Consider the following 18,483-nt stretch of genomic DNA (forward strand, 5'->3'; position numbering starts at 1 on the left):
CACCCAGTCTCCTCTAGTGGTAGTACCACACCACTGCCACTCTTCTATGCCAGTCCACAATTCAGAGGGTGGGTAATCGAGGGCTACAACACCTTGCAGGTGGCACAGGGAGGCAGAGTAGTGCTCTCACACCTGCCACACAGGTGTGGGCCTTAGGAGACAATATGGGAGGCCAAGCAAGGGATGTTTGTGTTTTTCTCCAACGTTGCCAAAGCTGCACCCAAGTAATTTTTCCCACGTTTTTTTTTTTTTTATTTAAAGAGGTCTTTTTTCTTTTTAAAACAATTTAAAGAATTTCAAACAAGCCATGGCACAAGCCTGTCATCCCAGCAATAGAGGTGGAGGCAAGAGAATCGCAAGTTTGAGGACAGTGTTGACAACTTAGGGAGACCCTGTGTCAAAATTAAAAATAAAAAGGACTAAGGATGTAGCTGAGTGGTAGAGTGCTCCTGGGTTCAATGCCTAATACAAAAAAAAAAAAAAAAATTTTTTTCCAAGCATATATGAAATGAGGTAGAATAAACAACTCCTCCTCCTTACCTGTCAGCCAGCTTCAGTAAAGACAGGATCATGACCAGTCTTGTTTCATCTCTTTCCCTATCCCTTCTCCCCTCCCAGTTAATTCTGTAGCAAATCCAAAACATATTTACAATTCCAACTACAAATATTTCAGTAATCTTTTTTGTACTGGGGATTGAATCCAAGCTTAGCTCAACTACTAAGCTACATCTCCCGCCCTTTTCATTTTTTATTTTGAGACAAGATCTCACTAAGCTGCAAAGGGCTTCACTAAGTTGCTGAAGCTGGCTTTGAACTTGCAATCCTCCTGCCTCAGCCTCCCGAGTTGTTGGGATTCCATGGATTTGCATCACTGTGTCCAACTCATTAGTTATCTTAAAAGTATATGAGCCAAGTACTATTTTTTTAAAAGGTGTGGACAAATACCATTATCAAAACAAAGAATAATATCACTTATAATTAATTTCTCATTTTATTGTTCTTTTGTGCCGGGTGAAGAAATGGATGTGACATGACCTTTTACTCCCATTTTTCTTCAAAAGGAAAATATTTATTCACCACTGGCAACATGTAGGCAGTCTCTTATCTCTTATAACCCTGAGTGTCCACCTCTCAGTTGAAGTGACCGTGTTGATGGAGACAACCTATTCCTCTAGGCTGGTACCTGGCTGAACAAGCAGGTGAATTCAAGTCTGTCTCCCTTTTAAAGTCTTACATATTTACTTCCACTCACAAATTGCTTTGTTGTTAATGAGATCGTCAAACTCCTAATTAGAAATGCTTTCTCTCCTTCCTTGCCCTTCCCCAGGATCAGAGTGTCAGGCGAAACCTGCAAAGGCAGACTGCTATACCCCCACTGCACAGATGAGGCCAGAGAGGCCTGGAGATATGAAGAAACTTCCCCATGTCATTCAAGCTGGTAAACTGCAGTGCCAAGAATAAAATTGTGTTTTATGTCTTTGAGGCAGTGCCCTTTCTCTGTGTACTGCCTTATCTGAGTATAGAAGTTCCAAAACTCTTCTTCCTGCTATAGTCCTTTGCTTAATAACATGTTAGAACATCCAAAGGCTGACAGCATTTGGGAAGTTCCTGTAACAGCAGGGCACAAGAACATAAGGTCAAAGATAAAGTCACTCAAACACTCCTTGCTGTGCCCCTGAAGCATATCACAAGAGTACATGCCCTTCCTACAGACTGCTTAGCAGCATGCACCATATTACCAACAAGCCCGAAGGAAACTGAAGTCACGTTTCAGGATAATCGACTTAGATATCACACAATCGAACTGTGAGTTGGAAAAATCCAAACAGAAGGTGCCCAGAGCTGGAGCTGTTGTGTTGTCATGCCCATCTGGTTCACATAGCTGCAAGACTGAGACCTGCACCACCAGTGAGAATGTGTGTTTCCAATAGTTACAATTTTGATTATCGTGTTCACAATAACCCTATGAGGCAGACAGAGTAGGTTTACAACTAGCTATTGATGCGTTGCATAGTTTTTACAATGCTAGTTATAATGTGTAGACAAGTTGAATAAATCATGTTTTTGCTGAGCAATGACCATGTATCAGGAACTACCAGAGAAACCGGGAAGAAATATTAAGACATAGCTCTTGCCCTCTAAAAGCTTACAGTCTGATTGAAGAGACGTGACCAAGTTCACATGCTATAATGCTCATTCAGAGAGCGGGGCAAAGCAGCCAGAACTTCTCGGAGACCTGGACTGGCATGACCCACGGTCTTCCTTTAAGCTCTGAAATGTGCTCATCAGGTCATGAATTTCTTGGAGGGGCAGGACACCTGCAGAAACCAGCTCAAAGGGGGAGACTTGAGGGACTACTTAGAACAAGCAAGTTCGTGGAGACAGGGTTGGGTACAGTGGTGAATCTTTAAAAATGTTAAAAAAAAAAAAAGTATCTGTTTTCTTCCCCCAAAGACTTAAGGTTAATGCCTGTGTCGAGGATAAAATCTCAAAACTAGGTTTTTCAGTGTGATAGTAGACTGAACCACTGTACCAACTCTGGGCTCTCAGTCACTACTGTGATACAGTGAGTTTACCTAATTTTGTTTACTGTAAACAACATGTCATTTTTTTTCAAAGTCCCATAATCACACTAGGATTATTTAAATTTCAATAGCCTGTTTATGTGACATTTGTTTACAAAGAATCAATCTTCAGCCAGTCTTTAATTGTAAATAAGAAAAGAATTATGAAATCATCAATATTCTAGCACTCTTCCTAAAAGCAGGCATGAGATTCTGAAATTACATGATATATACCATCTGCCCCATCATCACCAATGAAAAATCCAGTGAAGTGGCCAAAACTGAAAATCATTAAAGTTCAGATTTTATATCTTAAATTATTGTATTCTATAAAAAGTTAAAGTCCAATATATTTCAATAAACACTGCAAATTGTTTCTCTTGAAGCCTTACTATCAGAGAATGAAATTATATCTCTCCTATTTAAGAAGGTCATACAAAACTAAGAAAAAATATTAAAGTTTTTATTTCCCTCCAACATGCACAATTTAAATTAGGGTTAAAAATATCAACATCTACTCCACTCACAAAAGAGAAAATTGATTTTATTGAAGTGGCATTAAATAATACCCCACAATTTTTCCTTTCCCTGTTTAAGTACAAAATAATGCTCTTTATAAACAATGTAATGTGGGGTTCTTATTTACACTGTAAAAACTCTACAAGCATTGACTTTTTTCTTTCTTTCTTTCTTTTTGAACACTTAAATCTTTCACAAAAAGATTACCTTGAAATTGAAAAATGATGATAGTAAAGGGTGAAGAATTCTCTGGATACTGTTAAAGATTACCAGGCTGTTGGCAACAACACTCTACCCTGGCTTTGACCATTGGTCCAGGTCATAGTTTCTGACTGCAGGTGTTCTGTAGCTTTTGCCTTCCTCTAACATGTACAGTCTGAATGGAATTACTGCTATTCAAGTTAAAGAAAGTATCATGAAATGAAAGCAGCACTGCGAAACACAGATTGCTTTTTCACTTCTTTCCCCCTCAGCAATAAAAGAGGCCATCCTTTCTGAATTAGATGTAATGATGTCTGTGAAGTGTGCACAAATTTACTTTATTAAACTCATGACAATGCATCTAGACTTTGAGAAATGAATTGAGACAACAGATTTAAAAAAAAAAACTGAAATAAACCCTTCCTTTGGTTAGATGAACTAATCAAGGTTAAAAAAAATATCTAGATGTTTTGAAGGATCTATGGAGTTTAACCATACAGTTTGGCCAGAAAACCAGGTGAGCACATAACTCTTCATGGAAGGCTGTCTAGGGACAATGAGCTTTTAGTAACTGCCACACAGTTTTCTCCTTTATGATGCTCTACTGCCTCAGCCTTGGGCTGGCTCCTTGAGAGTGTGTCATTACACTAAGCTTCGATGGCTAACATACTCCATCAAGTTCATTTCAGAGTTACACAAATCAACACTGAACAATTAAGTGAAATGCCATCCTCTACCATACATAACCAGATCTGCTTCAACAAACACATTCTTACTCTGAAAAGGAGACACTATGTTGAGATGTCATGCACCTTGTCACCCACTGCTCAGCAATTTCAAAGTTACTGAGACCCTCTAACTGCCACTACCTGGATCTGAAACCTCAGCAGCCATCATGAAATCCTTTGGAACACTGGTATCCCACCCCGTGAGTGGAATCGCAGATGAACTTTCATACTGATTTTCTGTTACACATTTTTATTCATGTCTAAAATATTTTTTGAGTGTCCAAGAACAAAACATTGCTGATTCTAATGTAGTATTTTTGAAAAAAAGATATATTAAAAAGGTAAAGATTATACATTTACTTATGTCCTTGTGGCAGTCATCTGCAATGTCTCAGTGCTGGAGGTTTAATAAGACAGGTAGCCCACATGCATTCAGGCACATAGCAGAGCTTTTTTCCCCCTTATATACACAGAGTGGACAGCAATTCTGCAACCAATTATACTACCTGTATGCTTTACGTTAGTAGAGCTATAAAGTTGACAAATATAAAATGTAATGTCCTATGTCCTTAAAGTAAAACCTGTGTTTTAGTCCTTATATTTTCAGTGCCCATAAACTAATTCATCAATTTGATTAGGTAATGTGCCACATACATATAAACTTTCTTTGTTTTTAGGTACTTTTCAAATTCACTGACCTCAATTTCATCAACCATTCCCTAGTCTTCCTGGAGTTGAAATAAAAGGGGGGAGGGTGTAAATACCAAGGTCCCTGGGCTCCGACACTTAACTTAGAACCTAGCTATTTTGTCAAGAGGTTAAATTCTCATCTCATTTCTTCATGTTTCCCTTTGTGGTGGGTTTTTATTAGCTTTTCAAAACACCCACCAAATTTAAAGAGACGTAATTGTTCTTAGAAGGTCCCTGTGCCTCCCTAATTTCAAGATGCTATTCCTTCCAAGGGAGGAACAGTTGAGGTTAAAACTGGGTGAGAACCAACCACCATCTCAGGTAATTTTTACTTGGGAAAAATGCAAGCAGTGAGAAAAAGTAAAGGTGCTCAGGGTGCCCTGGATACAAAGGGCATGATCCAAAAGGGAAGGAGGCAGGCGTCACTGGAAACTTCTGCTTACCCCTTGTTCAGATTCCAAAAGCTCTGTTTTGACTCTGACTGCCGGCATCCCATCAAGCATTAACATTCTGTTCTCAAAGGTGTTGATATTCTGAGAATGAGAGAGAGTAGAGAGAGAGAGATTTAGTTATACAGCATCAAAAGAGGACATCTGATAGCGTCTTGCTTCCTAGTAGTACCTTTGGTACCGCTAACCTAATTCTTTAACAATGAAGTATAATTAAATGAAGGTATCATCATAACCAATTATCCCCCCACTCTGAACTTTCATTTGAAATAATGACCAAGAAGTTGAATTAATCAGTCTGACTCTCTAACCTCTGGGTTGGAGGTCAGCCTGTAATAAACTGCAGTGTGGAAACCTTACATTAATTTTTATGGAGCTGACAATTTATCATACTTTCTCAAGAATGGAAGGAAATATAAGCCAAGTTTTTCTCTTTCTTAGTCGTAGAGGTTGCCCTGTGTACAGGCATTCATAAAAGAGAAAATAAGATTTAAAATAAGTTATATACTTTCAGAGTTTAAATAATTTAAAAACAAGATAATATAATTCTGGACTCATTTAATTTTTATATCATGGCAATTCTGATCAAGTGAAAATTTCTACATCATCATTCCCCCAAACACTATTTTAAAGAAAGCCAATATAAGTTGTAAATTAAGACTGAATTCTTAAAGTCAAAACTAAGGAACAAAAAAAAATTTTTTTTTCCTGTTCTAGTATATGTTTGCCTTGATTCACCACCTCCTGAAAGGAGAACCTTATTTGTGTTGTGGTTCATAATAGAATTTCAAACATTTATATGAATAAATTTATTTTCTACTCATTTTTACTGCTGTAAGAATTTTCTGGAGTAACATCTGTAGGGCGCCAGAGAGCCCCAAGTCAGTGTACACCTAAGGTCCAAATCAGGCTTGTTTTAAACATGTGTAAAGTGCCTAATAATACCAGCTAAACTAAGACACTAATAAGACTAAATCTGTGTTTTTACAATATTATCTTTGTCTCAATTACAGAATGTAAACACATAACACTGAAGTGGTCTTAAGTGTAAGATCAGTTCCTAAATATTTTGCCTACATGGATGACAAAGGTTAGTATAATTTCTCCTCCAAAGAGTTACTTACTTCTCTACGAAAAACAACTTCAACAAATCAGAAATTGAAAGTATTATTACCATATAATACCAACAGAGTGCAGTAGAGTGAAGCTCCATTTCTCTTAATCCTTGACTCTTTGTTTAAGGAAAATAATATAAGAAATAAAATATATAGTGTCTTTTATCCTATATTTGCTGAGAAATCAACATGGAAAAAAATGTACTCAAGTTAACTAGTGAACATTTAAAAAGTCCACACTGCCTAGTCTATTAAGTAATAAAAATAAGAAAACAAAATTAGTGTCACCTTTTTTCAGGAAATGAACAATATTTTCAAGATTGGGAGGATTCATTTTCTTACAGTCTTGCTTTTGACTTGTCCATATTTTGTGGGGCGTGGATCTGCATTCTAGAGCAGAAGGAACGGTGGTATTGCTGGTAAGCTCAGTTAATTTGTTCCAAATTTAAAATCCTTTCATCTGGGCCTATGGTTGTTTGCACATCGAGCATGGATCTCAAATCCTAATGGGTCACTTGCTTCTGTGGCTGGAAGCAGCCAGCTTGGCATGCCACCAGCCGGTCTCAGGAAAGCCTTCCTACAGCCGGCCAGACCTCAACTCCCCAGCCTCTTAAGTAGCTCTAGGAACCTGCCTTGCTGAAGCATTCTGCAGGCGGTGGGGCTGGTGGACAGTGAAGAATGAGCTGATCTTGCTTCCTACCCTGGAGGAGGTTTTGCCCAGATGAAAAGGGGACAAGATGCCTTATAAGGAAGGCCTAAGCAAAGAAGGAGAAAAGACAAAGAGCGATCTGGAAAGGCAGGTTTAATGAACTGTTAGAATCTGATTAGAGGCTAATGTCCCTTTTAGTGCTTTGTACCAATTTACAACTGATATACTTTAACCATCTTCCCCACTGGCTGTGATAAACTCATTAGTTTAAAAAATGCAAGCTAACCAGAGTCTTTGAAGTTAAAAACTTATAAATCATAAAAACTTGGCTGGGTCCATGTATCATTTAGCACATATAAATAACACTATTTTCATGATGGCTTTTTAAAACTTCCATTGTTGGTCCTGAATAATTCATTCTACAATACGTGTAGAAGTCACTATGTACATTTTAGTTTCATGTAAAAGTGAAAAATATACATTTTTCTCTTTTACTAAATCATGTTTTCACTGGAAATAATTCTACTATGATTTTACAGAATCATTCATACAGAATATTACAACCGTAATAAACAACACAAATAACAATGTTCACAGCTAGAGAACCAAGCCTCAACTGTACTGAGAAATCAACTCTCTTACACAGTACAGATTCAATCTATATATATGCCCAAAAATTGGATTCTAAATATATGTGAAGCATATGCATGATTCTAACCCTGCTTAGCCTAAATGTATGCGTTAAGCACCTCAGCATGCTCAAACCACCCAGGAAGGCACACAATTTTTAAACAGTGCATGGTAATTATAGCATTGAAGATACAGACCTTGGAACAAAATAGGGATAGATTTATTATCTCACTAAGCTAAGGTCATATACATATAATCTCAGATGACTAAATTTCAAAAGTGTAATAGGTTCTAAAAACTTGGAATTGCTGTCAAACATATCTTACCATGATCTTAATCAAAATACATCTGCTGTGGAATCAATAGCTCAATTGATTCCCAAGAGGAAAATAAAATTACAGAGTCATCAATTTTAGTGTCACAGCACTTTGTATATTTATGTCGTAACAAACATTTTGATATTCTGTGACCCTCAGAATTATAATTCATGTGTAGCCGTGCATTTTATATATAGTGTATATATAAACACATCACATATATGTATAAGTTGTTGCCTATGAGTGGTTTCATCAACTGCACATTTTACTGTAAGGATTTGTTAGTTGGCTGTTGACCAATTCCATGTGCAGTGAGTGAGAACAGTGCTCTGGATAGTCCTATTTGCCAAATAAGATTTGGCAACACAGTCGTGCAGCAGGTAGTAACTCTCCTAGTCAAAAGCCATATAAGTGCAGCAGTGATTGATGCCAACATCTCATAACATTCAGAACGGCATGCGCAGCAAGGAGAAGGGACTGGTCTTCGATGACGGTAACTCAAACATGCAATGGCGATGACTTCTCAGGTCAGCTTTACAATTTGCCCTTCTACCCCCATATTGCAGGTCTTTTCCCATCCCTCCTAAGTACGGGTTGGTATGCATAACTGGAATAAGGGGCTAGCGAGTCAATAATCAACAGTTTAATTTTTTTTTCCTGGTACCAGGGATTGAACTCGGGAGCCCTTGACCACTGAGCCACATCCCCAGCCCTATTTTGTATCTTATTTTTAGAGGCAGGGTCTGAGTTGCTTAGCACCTCACTTTTGCTGAGACTGGCTTTGAACTCATGATCCTTCTGCCTCAGCCTCCTAAACCACTGGGATTATAGGCGTGTGCCACCACACCTGACCTCAACAGTTTAACTTTTAAACAGGTTTCATTTCCTATGCCAAAAATGTGTTTTTCCCTCTATGGGTACAGGACATAATAGGTCACAAACATAAAATTAACAGCTAATATTTGCATATATACCATAGACCAAACCATGTGCTAAGTGTTGTGCACAGAGATATTCATTTAATCCTCACAGTAACCCAAGAGGTTGATGCTTTTATTATCTGAAGTTGAAGTATCTGGGACACAAGGAGGTTAAATTACCAGGCTAACACAATTAGTAAGTGAGAGGGCTGTGTTCCAAACCCAAGGAGTCTGACCCCAAGCTGTACTTTCAACAGTTATACTCCATCCACCTGCCTACTCTCCTCCCTTTCAATATGCACTCTATACATAAAAATGGGGTAAAAATGTGACACCTTATTGAAAGTTCCTTCAGGATAGCTCTAGAATCTAGTATCAGCTTCTTCAGACTGAGCTTAGTAAAGGAACTGTGAAACTTCTGCTAATGGTGAGAAACCATATTTTAGGGAATGACAATATTAATTTAAATCAGCCTCTGGTTTCAAAGCTATTTTACCTTTTATCCCCATTAAATCACATTTTCAATATGTTTTCTTAACTTAATGAAAGTATAAGTTTCTGGCAGGGCATAGTGGCACAAGCCTGTAATCCCAGCAGCTTAGGAGGCAGAGCAAGAGGATCACAAATTCAAAGCCAGCCTCAGCAACTTAGTGTGGCCCTAAGCAACTTAGCAAGACCCTCTCTCAAAGTTAAAAATAAAAAGGGCTGGGAAAGTGGTACAGTAGTTAAGCACCCCTGGGTTTTAACCTTGAATATGTGTGTGTGTGTGTGTGTGTGTGTGTGTGTGTGTGTGTGTATTTTTCCCTATATTAAAAAGTGTCCCATTTAATTTAGCAAATGAGCCCATCCTGAATTCAACATCCAGGAAATCTATGGTAATCTCATCTATAATGTGTGTTTTGAAAACATACACATTCTTGGTTCCTAATTCAATATTTTCACAAAAGTTTCATGTATCTGGGTAATAAAGCAACTTCATCTCCTACCTTTATATTCAGGAAAGATGCATTTTTGCATTATATTTAATTTACAATTGCTAAGGTTAAACATTAAAGTATGTTTTTCTATGCTTAGATATCCTCAATGGCAACTCACTTGTACATGGCATATAGATTACTAAAGTACCTGAAATGGTACAAAACAAATATCAGCTCAGACTCTCCCACTTCAGCCAGCCTTTCATCTGTCATTCCTCTGCAGATTGGGAGCATGGCTATCACATTAGTGACTACATTTTATTAACAGAGCTAAAAGCCAAAACTATTTAGCATCCCCCTGTTGGGACCCTCAATTTAAATCCCTTTCATGGTTTCAATGATCCATATGTACATTACTCTGAAATATTTGTCTTCAGCCTCAAAAACAAAATCCTTCCATAAAAATGTCACATTGAAACATAGGGAGCAATCTCTCTCCTAAGGACTAGCTGAATTATGTGTGTAGCAACGTATATTATCCTGAAAGCAAGAATCATTCTGTTTCCTTATATTAGTAAAGCACTAAAGTGCCGCACAATGTACAGTTTACACAAATATTTTAGAAGTGTTTCATTTAAGTGCCAGTTGCTAAACTAACCATGAAAAAGAGAAGTTCTTATTCAAGTTGCAAATGGATGTTTTTAAAGGAGCAAACAACCCAACCCAAACTGGAAACCCAAATTTACTAAATGCATTTTTGAAGAGCCTCAATAAAGTATGCACTGCATATCAAAGTTTCATATGGACCACACATACAATACTGTTCCCATAAGACTGTAGACTGTATCACTCAGTGAGGTTGTAGACATCTCAGTTTGCGCAAGTACGCACTATGATGTTCACACAAAGACCAAATCACAGAGCTACGCATTTCTCAGAACTTATCTCCACCATGAGGAGACACATGGCTGTGCAGTTTTAGAAACAACAGATGCACGCCTTCTATCCTTTGTTCACTTGCGCAGATGGTTAAAATAACATTGAGCTCCCAAATAACACTTCCCAAACCATTGTTAATACAAATTGTAATAGAAAGGTATTTCTGTCATTCATACATTTGAGGGTTGCAAGCTGGCTAAATCTTTCCGTAAGTATGCATAGAGGATTTCTACTGGGCCAAAGTCATCTCATTCTGTCCACAACACATTCCGTGAACCAGGAGGCACTAGAGGGGGTATCAAGGGCCAGCCAGGGACTGGAGAACAGCATTCATCAGAAACCAGAAAATACCACAGCAAGAAAAGTGCCAACCCACACCAACAGAACCCTGGAGAGGGAAGGCAAAGTTCCAGTTCCCCTGGGCAGGAATTGACACTCTACAGAGAGATCCAATATGTGAGAACAAGAATTAGGTGCTGGGAGGGCCTAATGAGTGGTCTTGATGTCAGATGATGGCAACAGTTGAGTTCAGTCCTGGAGAGGACATTAGAGACAAGATCCTCTCCATGGCTAGCAGAAGCTCATTCTCTGAGCCTAGCCCCAGCAAAGTGCAGAGCCAGCTAACAGGAGCAGGAAAGATTTGGAAATCGAACCATGTACTCTGGCCCATGCTCCATGCCTTCTTCCTGGGCACATGGAATGCCACACAGACCGGCCACCATGAGCCTGGACAGAAAGGCTCTCTACTTGTGGCAACTGGGAAGCACTTGTAACACAACCACAATATGATCACAGGGCTTCCAAATTTTAAAATAAGAACAATTATAACAACAATACCATTTAATGAGCACTTATATACCAAGTATTGTTTCATGGGCTTTATATTCCCTACCTCATTCATTTATTACTACTTCTATTCATTCAAAATATACTTAATGAGGGCCAGGCCCTACTCCAATTATTTAGAATATCCTAGTGAATAAAAGAAAGTTTTGTGGAGTATCATTCTAGTGATTTAACCCCTCAGTAACTTTTTTTTTTACCATGTCCATTTTAGAAAAGATAATTATTAAAGTGCCGAGAGATTACATAAAGTGCCCAACATTATGAAACCGACAAGCAATCCCGCACTGAGGTGAGTCTATTTTTCACTGCTACTAGGGACAAAGGTCTTTGTCACTGCTACAAAGCTCTAGAAGCTTAGAACTGTGCTGGCTACTCTGGACAGACCCCAGACATCACCATGGTGGTTGCAGGGCTGAGGCAGAGCTCCAGACAAAGGCAAAGTGACCTCATGTGTACTCTGAAGGGACAGAAGAGCAGCTCATCCTATGTCTCACCACATCAGATAGCAGCGGCCACTAACCACTTGCCCAAACCTATTTTCTACCATTCGGCTCAGGCTACATCTTGACCTCATGAAAAATGCTCCAGACCCCAGGACCGTGAAGACTCTAGGCCATCACAGGATTCATAGCAGGCAGATTCTATCACAGCGGTTAATACTAGAATCTAAGTAAAAGGAGGGCATGGATTAGTCTCCCTAATCCATGGGACTCCCCAGACTGAAAACTACGTGGAATACATAGACTGTGCTAAGTAAGTATTTGTTGGGCTAAGGAAAGAAACATGCAGATACATATGAAATCAATTAATTATCTTGGGTTCAGGAGGTGGTAAGCTGGTTGTTGACGGAGGTAAGAGCATACACAAAAATCTTAGCGCTATGGAACTCTCCATATTGGTGAAGAATAAAGACGTTAGTAAGGCCACAACATTTCCTTCATTGGGAGAGTAACTGATGAGATCAGAAAGGTCACTTGGGGTCAGGTTCTGAGAATTCTTATATATTAAGGCAATTCACTCATTCATTAAAATTTTTTTATTATTGCCTTGCTGTTTGATAGTTGTTCTGGGTGCCGGTGAATAAGATAATATCTCCTAAGAGCTTGCAGTAAATGGGGAAGAAATGTGTTTGGGTGTAACACAATAGCTGATGGGAATCATGAAGGCCTATTAAACAAAAGCAGATATGTTTAAGCTTTGTTTTTATAATAACAGTACTGTACCAAGTTCAGTGGCACCCACCTGTAATCCCAGTAATTCGAGAGGCTGAGGCAAGCGGATTCCAAGACCCTATCTCAAAACAAAAGGTAAAAAGGGCTATGGGTATAACTCAATGATTAAAGCACTCCTGGGTTGAATCCTCAATATCACAGAAAAACAAAACAATAGTACTCAATGTAATCTGAAAGATGGTTCATAAAGATATAATATGAAAGTTGGGACCTAATCCGACATGATGAAGACTTGGGCCTAATTTTTCTTCCATTAGGTGCAAGGTCCTCAATCCACTTTGAGTTGAGTTTTGTGCATGGTGAGAGATAGGGGTTTATTTCTTTTTGTTACATGTGTAACCCTTTGTTGAAGAGGCTATCTTTTCTCCAATGTACGTTTTTGGCGCCTTTGTCTAAGATAAGATAACTGTAGTTATGTGGGTTAGACTCTGTCCTCTATTCTGTACCATTGGTCTACAGGTCTATTTTGGTACCAATACCATGCTATTTTTGTTACTATTGCTCTGTAGTATATTTTAAGGTCTGGAATAGTAATGCTGCCAGCTTCATTCTTTTTGCTAAGGATTGCTTTGGCTACTCTGGGGAATTAAAACCAAAAATCAATAGATGGGATGGATTCAAACTAAAACACTTTTTCTCAGCAAAAGAAATAATCAGTGAGGTGAATAGAGAGCCTACAGAATGGGAGCAAATCTTTACCACAAGCACATCAGATAAAGCACTAATCTCTAGGATATATGAAGCACTCAAAAACCTTAACACCAAAAAAACAAATAACCCAATCAATAAATGGGCCAAAGAACTGAACAGACACTTCTCAGAAGAGGATATACAATCAATCAACAAATATATGAAAAAAATGTTCACCTCTCACAATTAGAGAAATGCAAATCAAAATTACTCTAAGATATCATCTCATTCCAGTAAGAATGGCAGCTATTATGAAGACAAACAACAATAAGTGTTGGCAAGGATGTGGGGGAAAAGGCACATTCATACATTGCTGGTGGGACTGCAAATTGGTGCAGCCAATCTGGAAAGCAGTATGGAGATTACTTGGAAAACCTGAAATGGAACCACCATTTGACCCAGCTATCCCACTCCTCGGTTTATATCCCAAGGACTTAAAAACAACATACTACAGGGACACAGCCATATCAATGTTTATAGCAGCACAATTCACAATAGCTAAATTGTGGAACCAACCCAGATGCCCTTCAGTAGATGAATGGATAGGGAAACTTTGGGAGATTATATATACATACACACACAAACACACACACACACACACACACACATAACACAATGGAACATTACTCAGCATTAAGAGAGCATAAAATCATGGCATTTGCAGGTAAATGGATAGAGTTGGAGAATATCATGCTAAATAAAGTAAGCCAATCCCGCAAAATAAAAGCTGAATGTGTTCTTTGATATGAGGATGCTCACTCATAGTGGTGTTAGGGATGAGGGGAACATAGGAGGAATGGAGGAACTTTAGATAAGGAAAAGGGGAGGGAGGGGAAGGGAGTGGGCAAGGGGGTAGGAATGATGGTGGAATGAGTTAGACATCATTACCCTAAGTACATGTATAAAGACACAAACTGTGTGAAAATACTTTGTGTAAAATCTGTGACTTGAAACATTGTGCTCTAATATGTGTAATATGAAATGAGTTGCGTTCTGCCATCGTGTATAACAAATTAGAATAAACAAATAATTTTTTTTTAAAAAAAAAAGACATAAGATGAAACAGGGAAGGGATAGCAATGAGCTCACGGTATCCCGATCCCGTGACTGCCCAGGAGAAGAGAGGAGCATGAACAAAAGCAGTGGCAATAGAAATAAACAGGAACAGAAGGAAAACTATTTGAGAGAATTCACAGCAAGAATGAACAGCCTTTGACGACAGCCTCGGTGGAGGAAGCCTGGTGTAGACAGGGCATCCAGCGTGGCACAAACTTCTCTAGATTTTACACTAAGGAGGAGGAAGGAAAAGAAGTGGGAAAAGAAAACCACGCTATTCATTTCTCCTTAATTTAAAGGACACACTATACCCTGGGATATGTGAATATTTGGATATATAGTTTAACTGTAAGGTTTTGCTTACTCAGAATCTGTTAAACAAATGTTGTGTGGGGGGTGGGGTGGTTCTCTCGAGTAGCCTGAATCATGAAAAAGAGTATAATAAAAGCAGATTTATCCAAACAGGGGAAAATGGTTTTTAAAAATTGTATAAATCATTTCTGATTAGCTACATACTTTTAGAAAAAGAATTTACTCTTCTTCCAATACCATTTTTTCCCCTCAAATGTATCAGTTCTAGAGACTATCATGGTTATCAAAACAAGCAACAACAACAAAAAATGAATTGGTATTGGGCAAGTAGAAGTTTTAGTGCTGTATATTAATATGGTTAGTCATTTCCCTTTGGGAAAAGTAATTTATGTAAAATGAAAAAAAAACCAGAATACTAAATGGAATATGTAATGAAATAATACCACTGGTCTTTTGTGCCTCCAGAAAATGTAGATTACTATCTAGTATTAAGTCATTTATTTTCTGGAGGAAACAAAAGAAATGATCATTGACCTATATTTCCACCTTTTCTTGTCTACCATAATGTCAAGTGGCTCCTTATCATAAACCACAACAGAATAACTTCTAAACCACAGCTGTTGAGTGTTGTCTCCTGCACAGACTGAAGAAAGAGAACTTGTGAACTGAGAATAAGTGAAGGAATAAGTAAAGGAATTTAGAAGAAAAAAATTTTCAAGTCAATTTTTTTTAAAAAAAATTATTACCATTCTAAGAGAAACAAAAAGAGAATGAGTACCTTACAAGTCTTTGAATGGCCAGAAAAAAATGTGTAAACTGCTAAATAAGTAAACTAGGTTTTAACTTTTCCTCCAAGAATTCACATTCATTCCCTTTTTCATCTCTAATTTAACCCTTTAAATTTTTGGTTCCTACTTTGTAACTTTATCTTCCTTTAAAACCCTGAACAAACGACCTTCATTTTTATTTTGTCCAAGAAGCATTATCAAAGCACATGAAAGATAATGTAGTATCTATCTTGTTATTAAGAGATATAACTACAATAGTAGTAAAAGATTACACCAACAAGTTGCAATAGCTTGCACTGCCTAGTCAATCTCATCAGATGCACAGCAAAATAGCTAAGCCAGTCCCTTCTCTTTCCCACCCCTACCCAACATTCTAGATCCCAGGAATGAACTGGAGAAAGAGATTGCTAGAAGGATGCCAAGGGCACACACTCCTTTCAAAAACACAATCTGTCCACCTCCAGGGTTGGCCACTTCACGTTTTGAGTTTTCCAGATTCTCCAAATATTTGTTGTACTAATTAAATGTCCTTAGTTTTAATAATTGTATTTTATGTATAATTCATTGTCAGTACTCATTAAACATTTTTATTGGCAATGCTGTTACATATTTACTTTCATTTTATGCTTAGAGCATCCAAAGAATTCTAACTACCTCATCCTCTTATTCTTCTAAAAGCATTTTGTTTTCCATATCTGGACTTCTTTCAGTATACTCTCAATATTGTACAGAAATACATTAGAATAGGACATTGCCTAGGATCATGGGCCTATGATCAGAATTTCTGGTTTAGACTCCTAGTAGAGACTAGGTGTACAACCTTCTCACAGTTTTACTCAAATTCTAACATGTAACATGAGTCAGGGAACAAAAACACTCATTCAACAAAAATTTAAATATTATTTTAATTAAGAAATTATATAACTGCACAGCATTTACTGAGATTTTCTAACTTCTTATCTGCCTCTTAATAAACATGACCCATAAAAAGAGAAACAGTGTAATTTTGAACCTGCATAACTTATTTCACCCAGGAAGTCTCTAATACCTTATTCTGTTATTTGATACTGAATATGGTTTAAATGAATATAGTTCACAGAAAGTACTCTGTTAGCAAGACTGCTAGTAAATTTGCTCAGCTTAGGAAATCTGCTGCTGTAGCTCAGATATATTCTTTTAGACCAGGGTTTGTCAACATCTGCAGGAGACCATTTGTCATGGGGGTTTGTCCTGAGCATTATAGGATGTTCAGCAGTAACTATGTCTTCTATACCAAATCCCAGCAGCATTCCTTCAGCTGTAAATATAAAAAAATGTTTTCAAAATATATGGTAGGGGAGAAAGAGGTTGCTCATTTAAAAATCACTATTTGATGATTACTGATATTATGAACTCATTAGGAAACTATCTTATTTTTATGTTGAATTATACATCTAATGAAATAGCATAAAAAGTACCTCAACATTAAAACATGGTAATAACTGATACAAAGTATATTTAGAGTTAACTCTGAAATATACCTGCTGGGAAATTAATGTTTTGTAAGAAGACTACCTTATTTGAATTCCTTCTACCTTTCTGTCATTATCAAAAATTTCCCACTAACAAGTACAAAGATTCCAGAGAGGGGCTATGAATGTGCTCCTATTTTAAGCAAAGAGAACTGAAAGAAACCTGCAAGGATTTCAATATTAGTATAGTAATTCAGGGGAGATTTCTGATCCTATTCTTTGACATGGCCAATGAGAATCCACCTAATTAGCCTCAAAAAATGCCCAAAGAAACTGTACTTACCCAAACAAATATAGAATGTACACTTGCAACGTGGAACTAGAAGATAAGAGTTTTTATTCTTAGCTGTACATCTGATTTGCTAGATGAGGTTTTTATATTTTGCATTTCTTCACAGAAATAGGATGCCCCTATATCAAGGACAACATGTTTCATAATATGAACTGAAATATAAACCTGTTTATATTTTAATAATTTCATTAGAAATGCTATCTTTCAAGTAATGTAAAAGTCAATACATCCTTGTGACTGTGCCATATAGTACCTGGGAACTAAAAGAACAACACAGGTTATATAAATTAGATTGCTAAGGAAAGTGGGAAAGAGTGCTTTCTTACAAAAAATTAAAGGTATGAAGGGTCATGGGGCAAGAAACACAATTTTTAGTTTTGAACGTTCTCTAGAGGATCTTGCTTTTTGATTCATAGGAATAAAGGAAGGAATTGTTCTTAGGCGGGAGACATGCTGACAGGGTAAACCACAAATTCATTTCCATTGGTATATGCAGCTTCTGCGCAGTCTGTACCTGTGCTGGCTGGCAGCCATTAGCTATGTGAGCAATCAAGCAGCTGAAATGTGCCTTGTTCAAATTTAAATGTTTTATTGTAGAACGTACACGGACTTTGAAGACAGTAAAAAGGGGAGTTTTGAATTAATTCTATGTTGAAATACATCAATTATACTGGCTAAATTAAATAATAGTTTTTAAACTTTTCTAATCTCTACCAGAAAACATTAAAAAAAACCTTACCTTTCTTAGTGCCTACTAAAAAATTTAAGATTATATAAAGATTGCATTCAGTGTCTCTGGGCCAAGCTGATGTAACTACAACTTCAGTAGTTCTCAACCTGACTTAGTACCATGGTCCTCCTCTGGCCTCCATCAAACCGTATGGAAATTTGGGGACAAGACAAGGAGAGGGAGATGGAAAGGTTTTAATTTCATAAAATCAGAGAAGTGCCACTGTCCCTTAGTGTCCAGGGATGTTAAAAGGCCTCAGTGCATGAGTCTCTCTCAAACACCAAATAATTTTCCTAATTATATGCTTAACCGTGTTCCCACTGAAAAACTAGGCAAGTAGTCTCACCTGCCAATCAGACTGCAGAACTCATTGCTGGAATACAACTTT

The 18,483-nt window shown here is 37.6% G+C and overlaps 1 protein-coding gene across 8 annotated transcripts in view; it reads right to left on the reverse strand.

The window, feature by feature from the left end:
• KLF12 (KLF transcription factor 12) overlaps positions 1 to 18,483 on the reverse strand; it is a 467,218-nt gene that overhangs the window by 260,550 nt on the left and 188,185 nt on the right. For all 8 annotated transcript variants that reach the window (XM_081301545.1, XM_081301544.1, XM_081301550.1 and 5 more), the window contains one exon: positions 5,146 to 5,235. In XM_081301545.1, coding sequence (XP_081157671.1) covers positions 5,146 to 5,235 — 90 coding nt within the window. The remainder of the gene's footprint in view (positions 1 to 5,145; positions 5,236 to 18,483) is intronic.

The sequence above is a fragment of the Spermophilus citellus genome (assembly GCF_964194105.1).
Source record: "Spermophilus citellus genome assembly, chromosome: 1".
Classification (NCBI taxonomy): domain Eukaryota; kingdom Metazoa; phylum Chordata; class Mammalia; order Rodentia; family Sciuridae; genus Spermophilus; species Spermophilus citellus.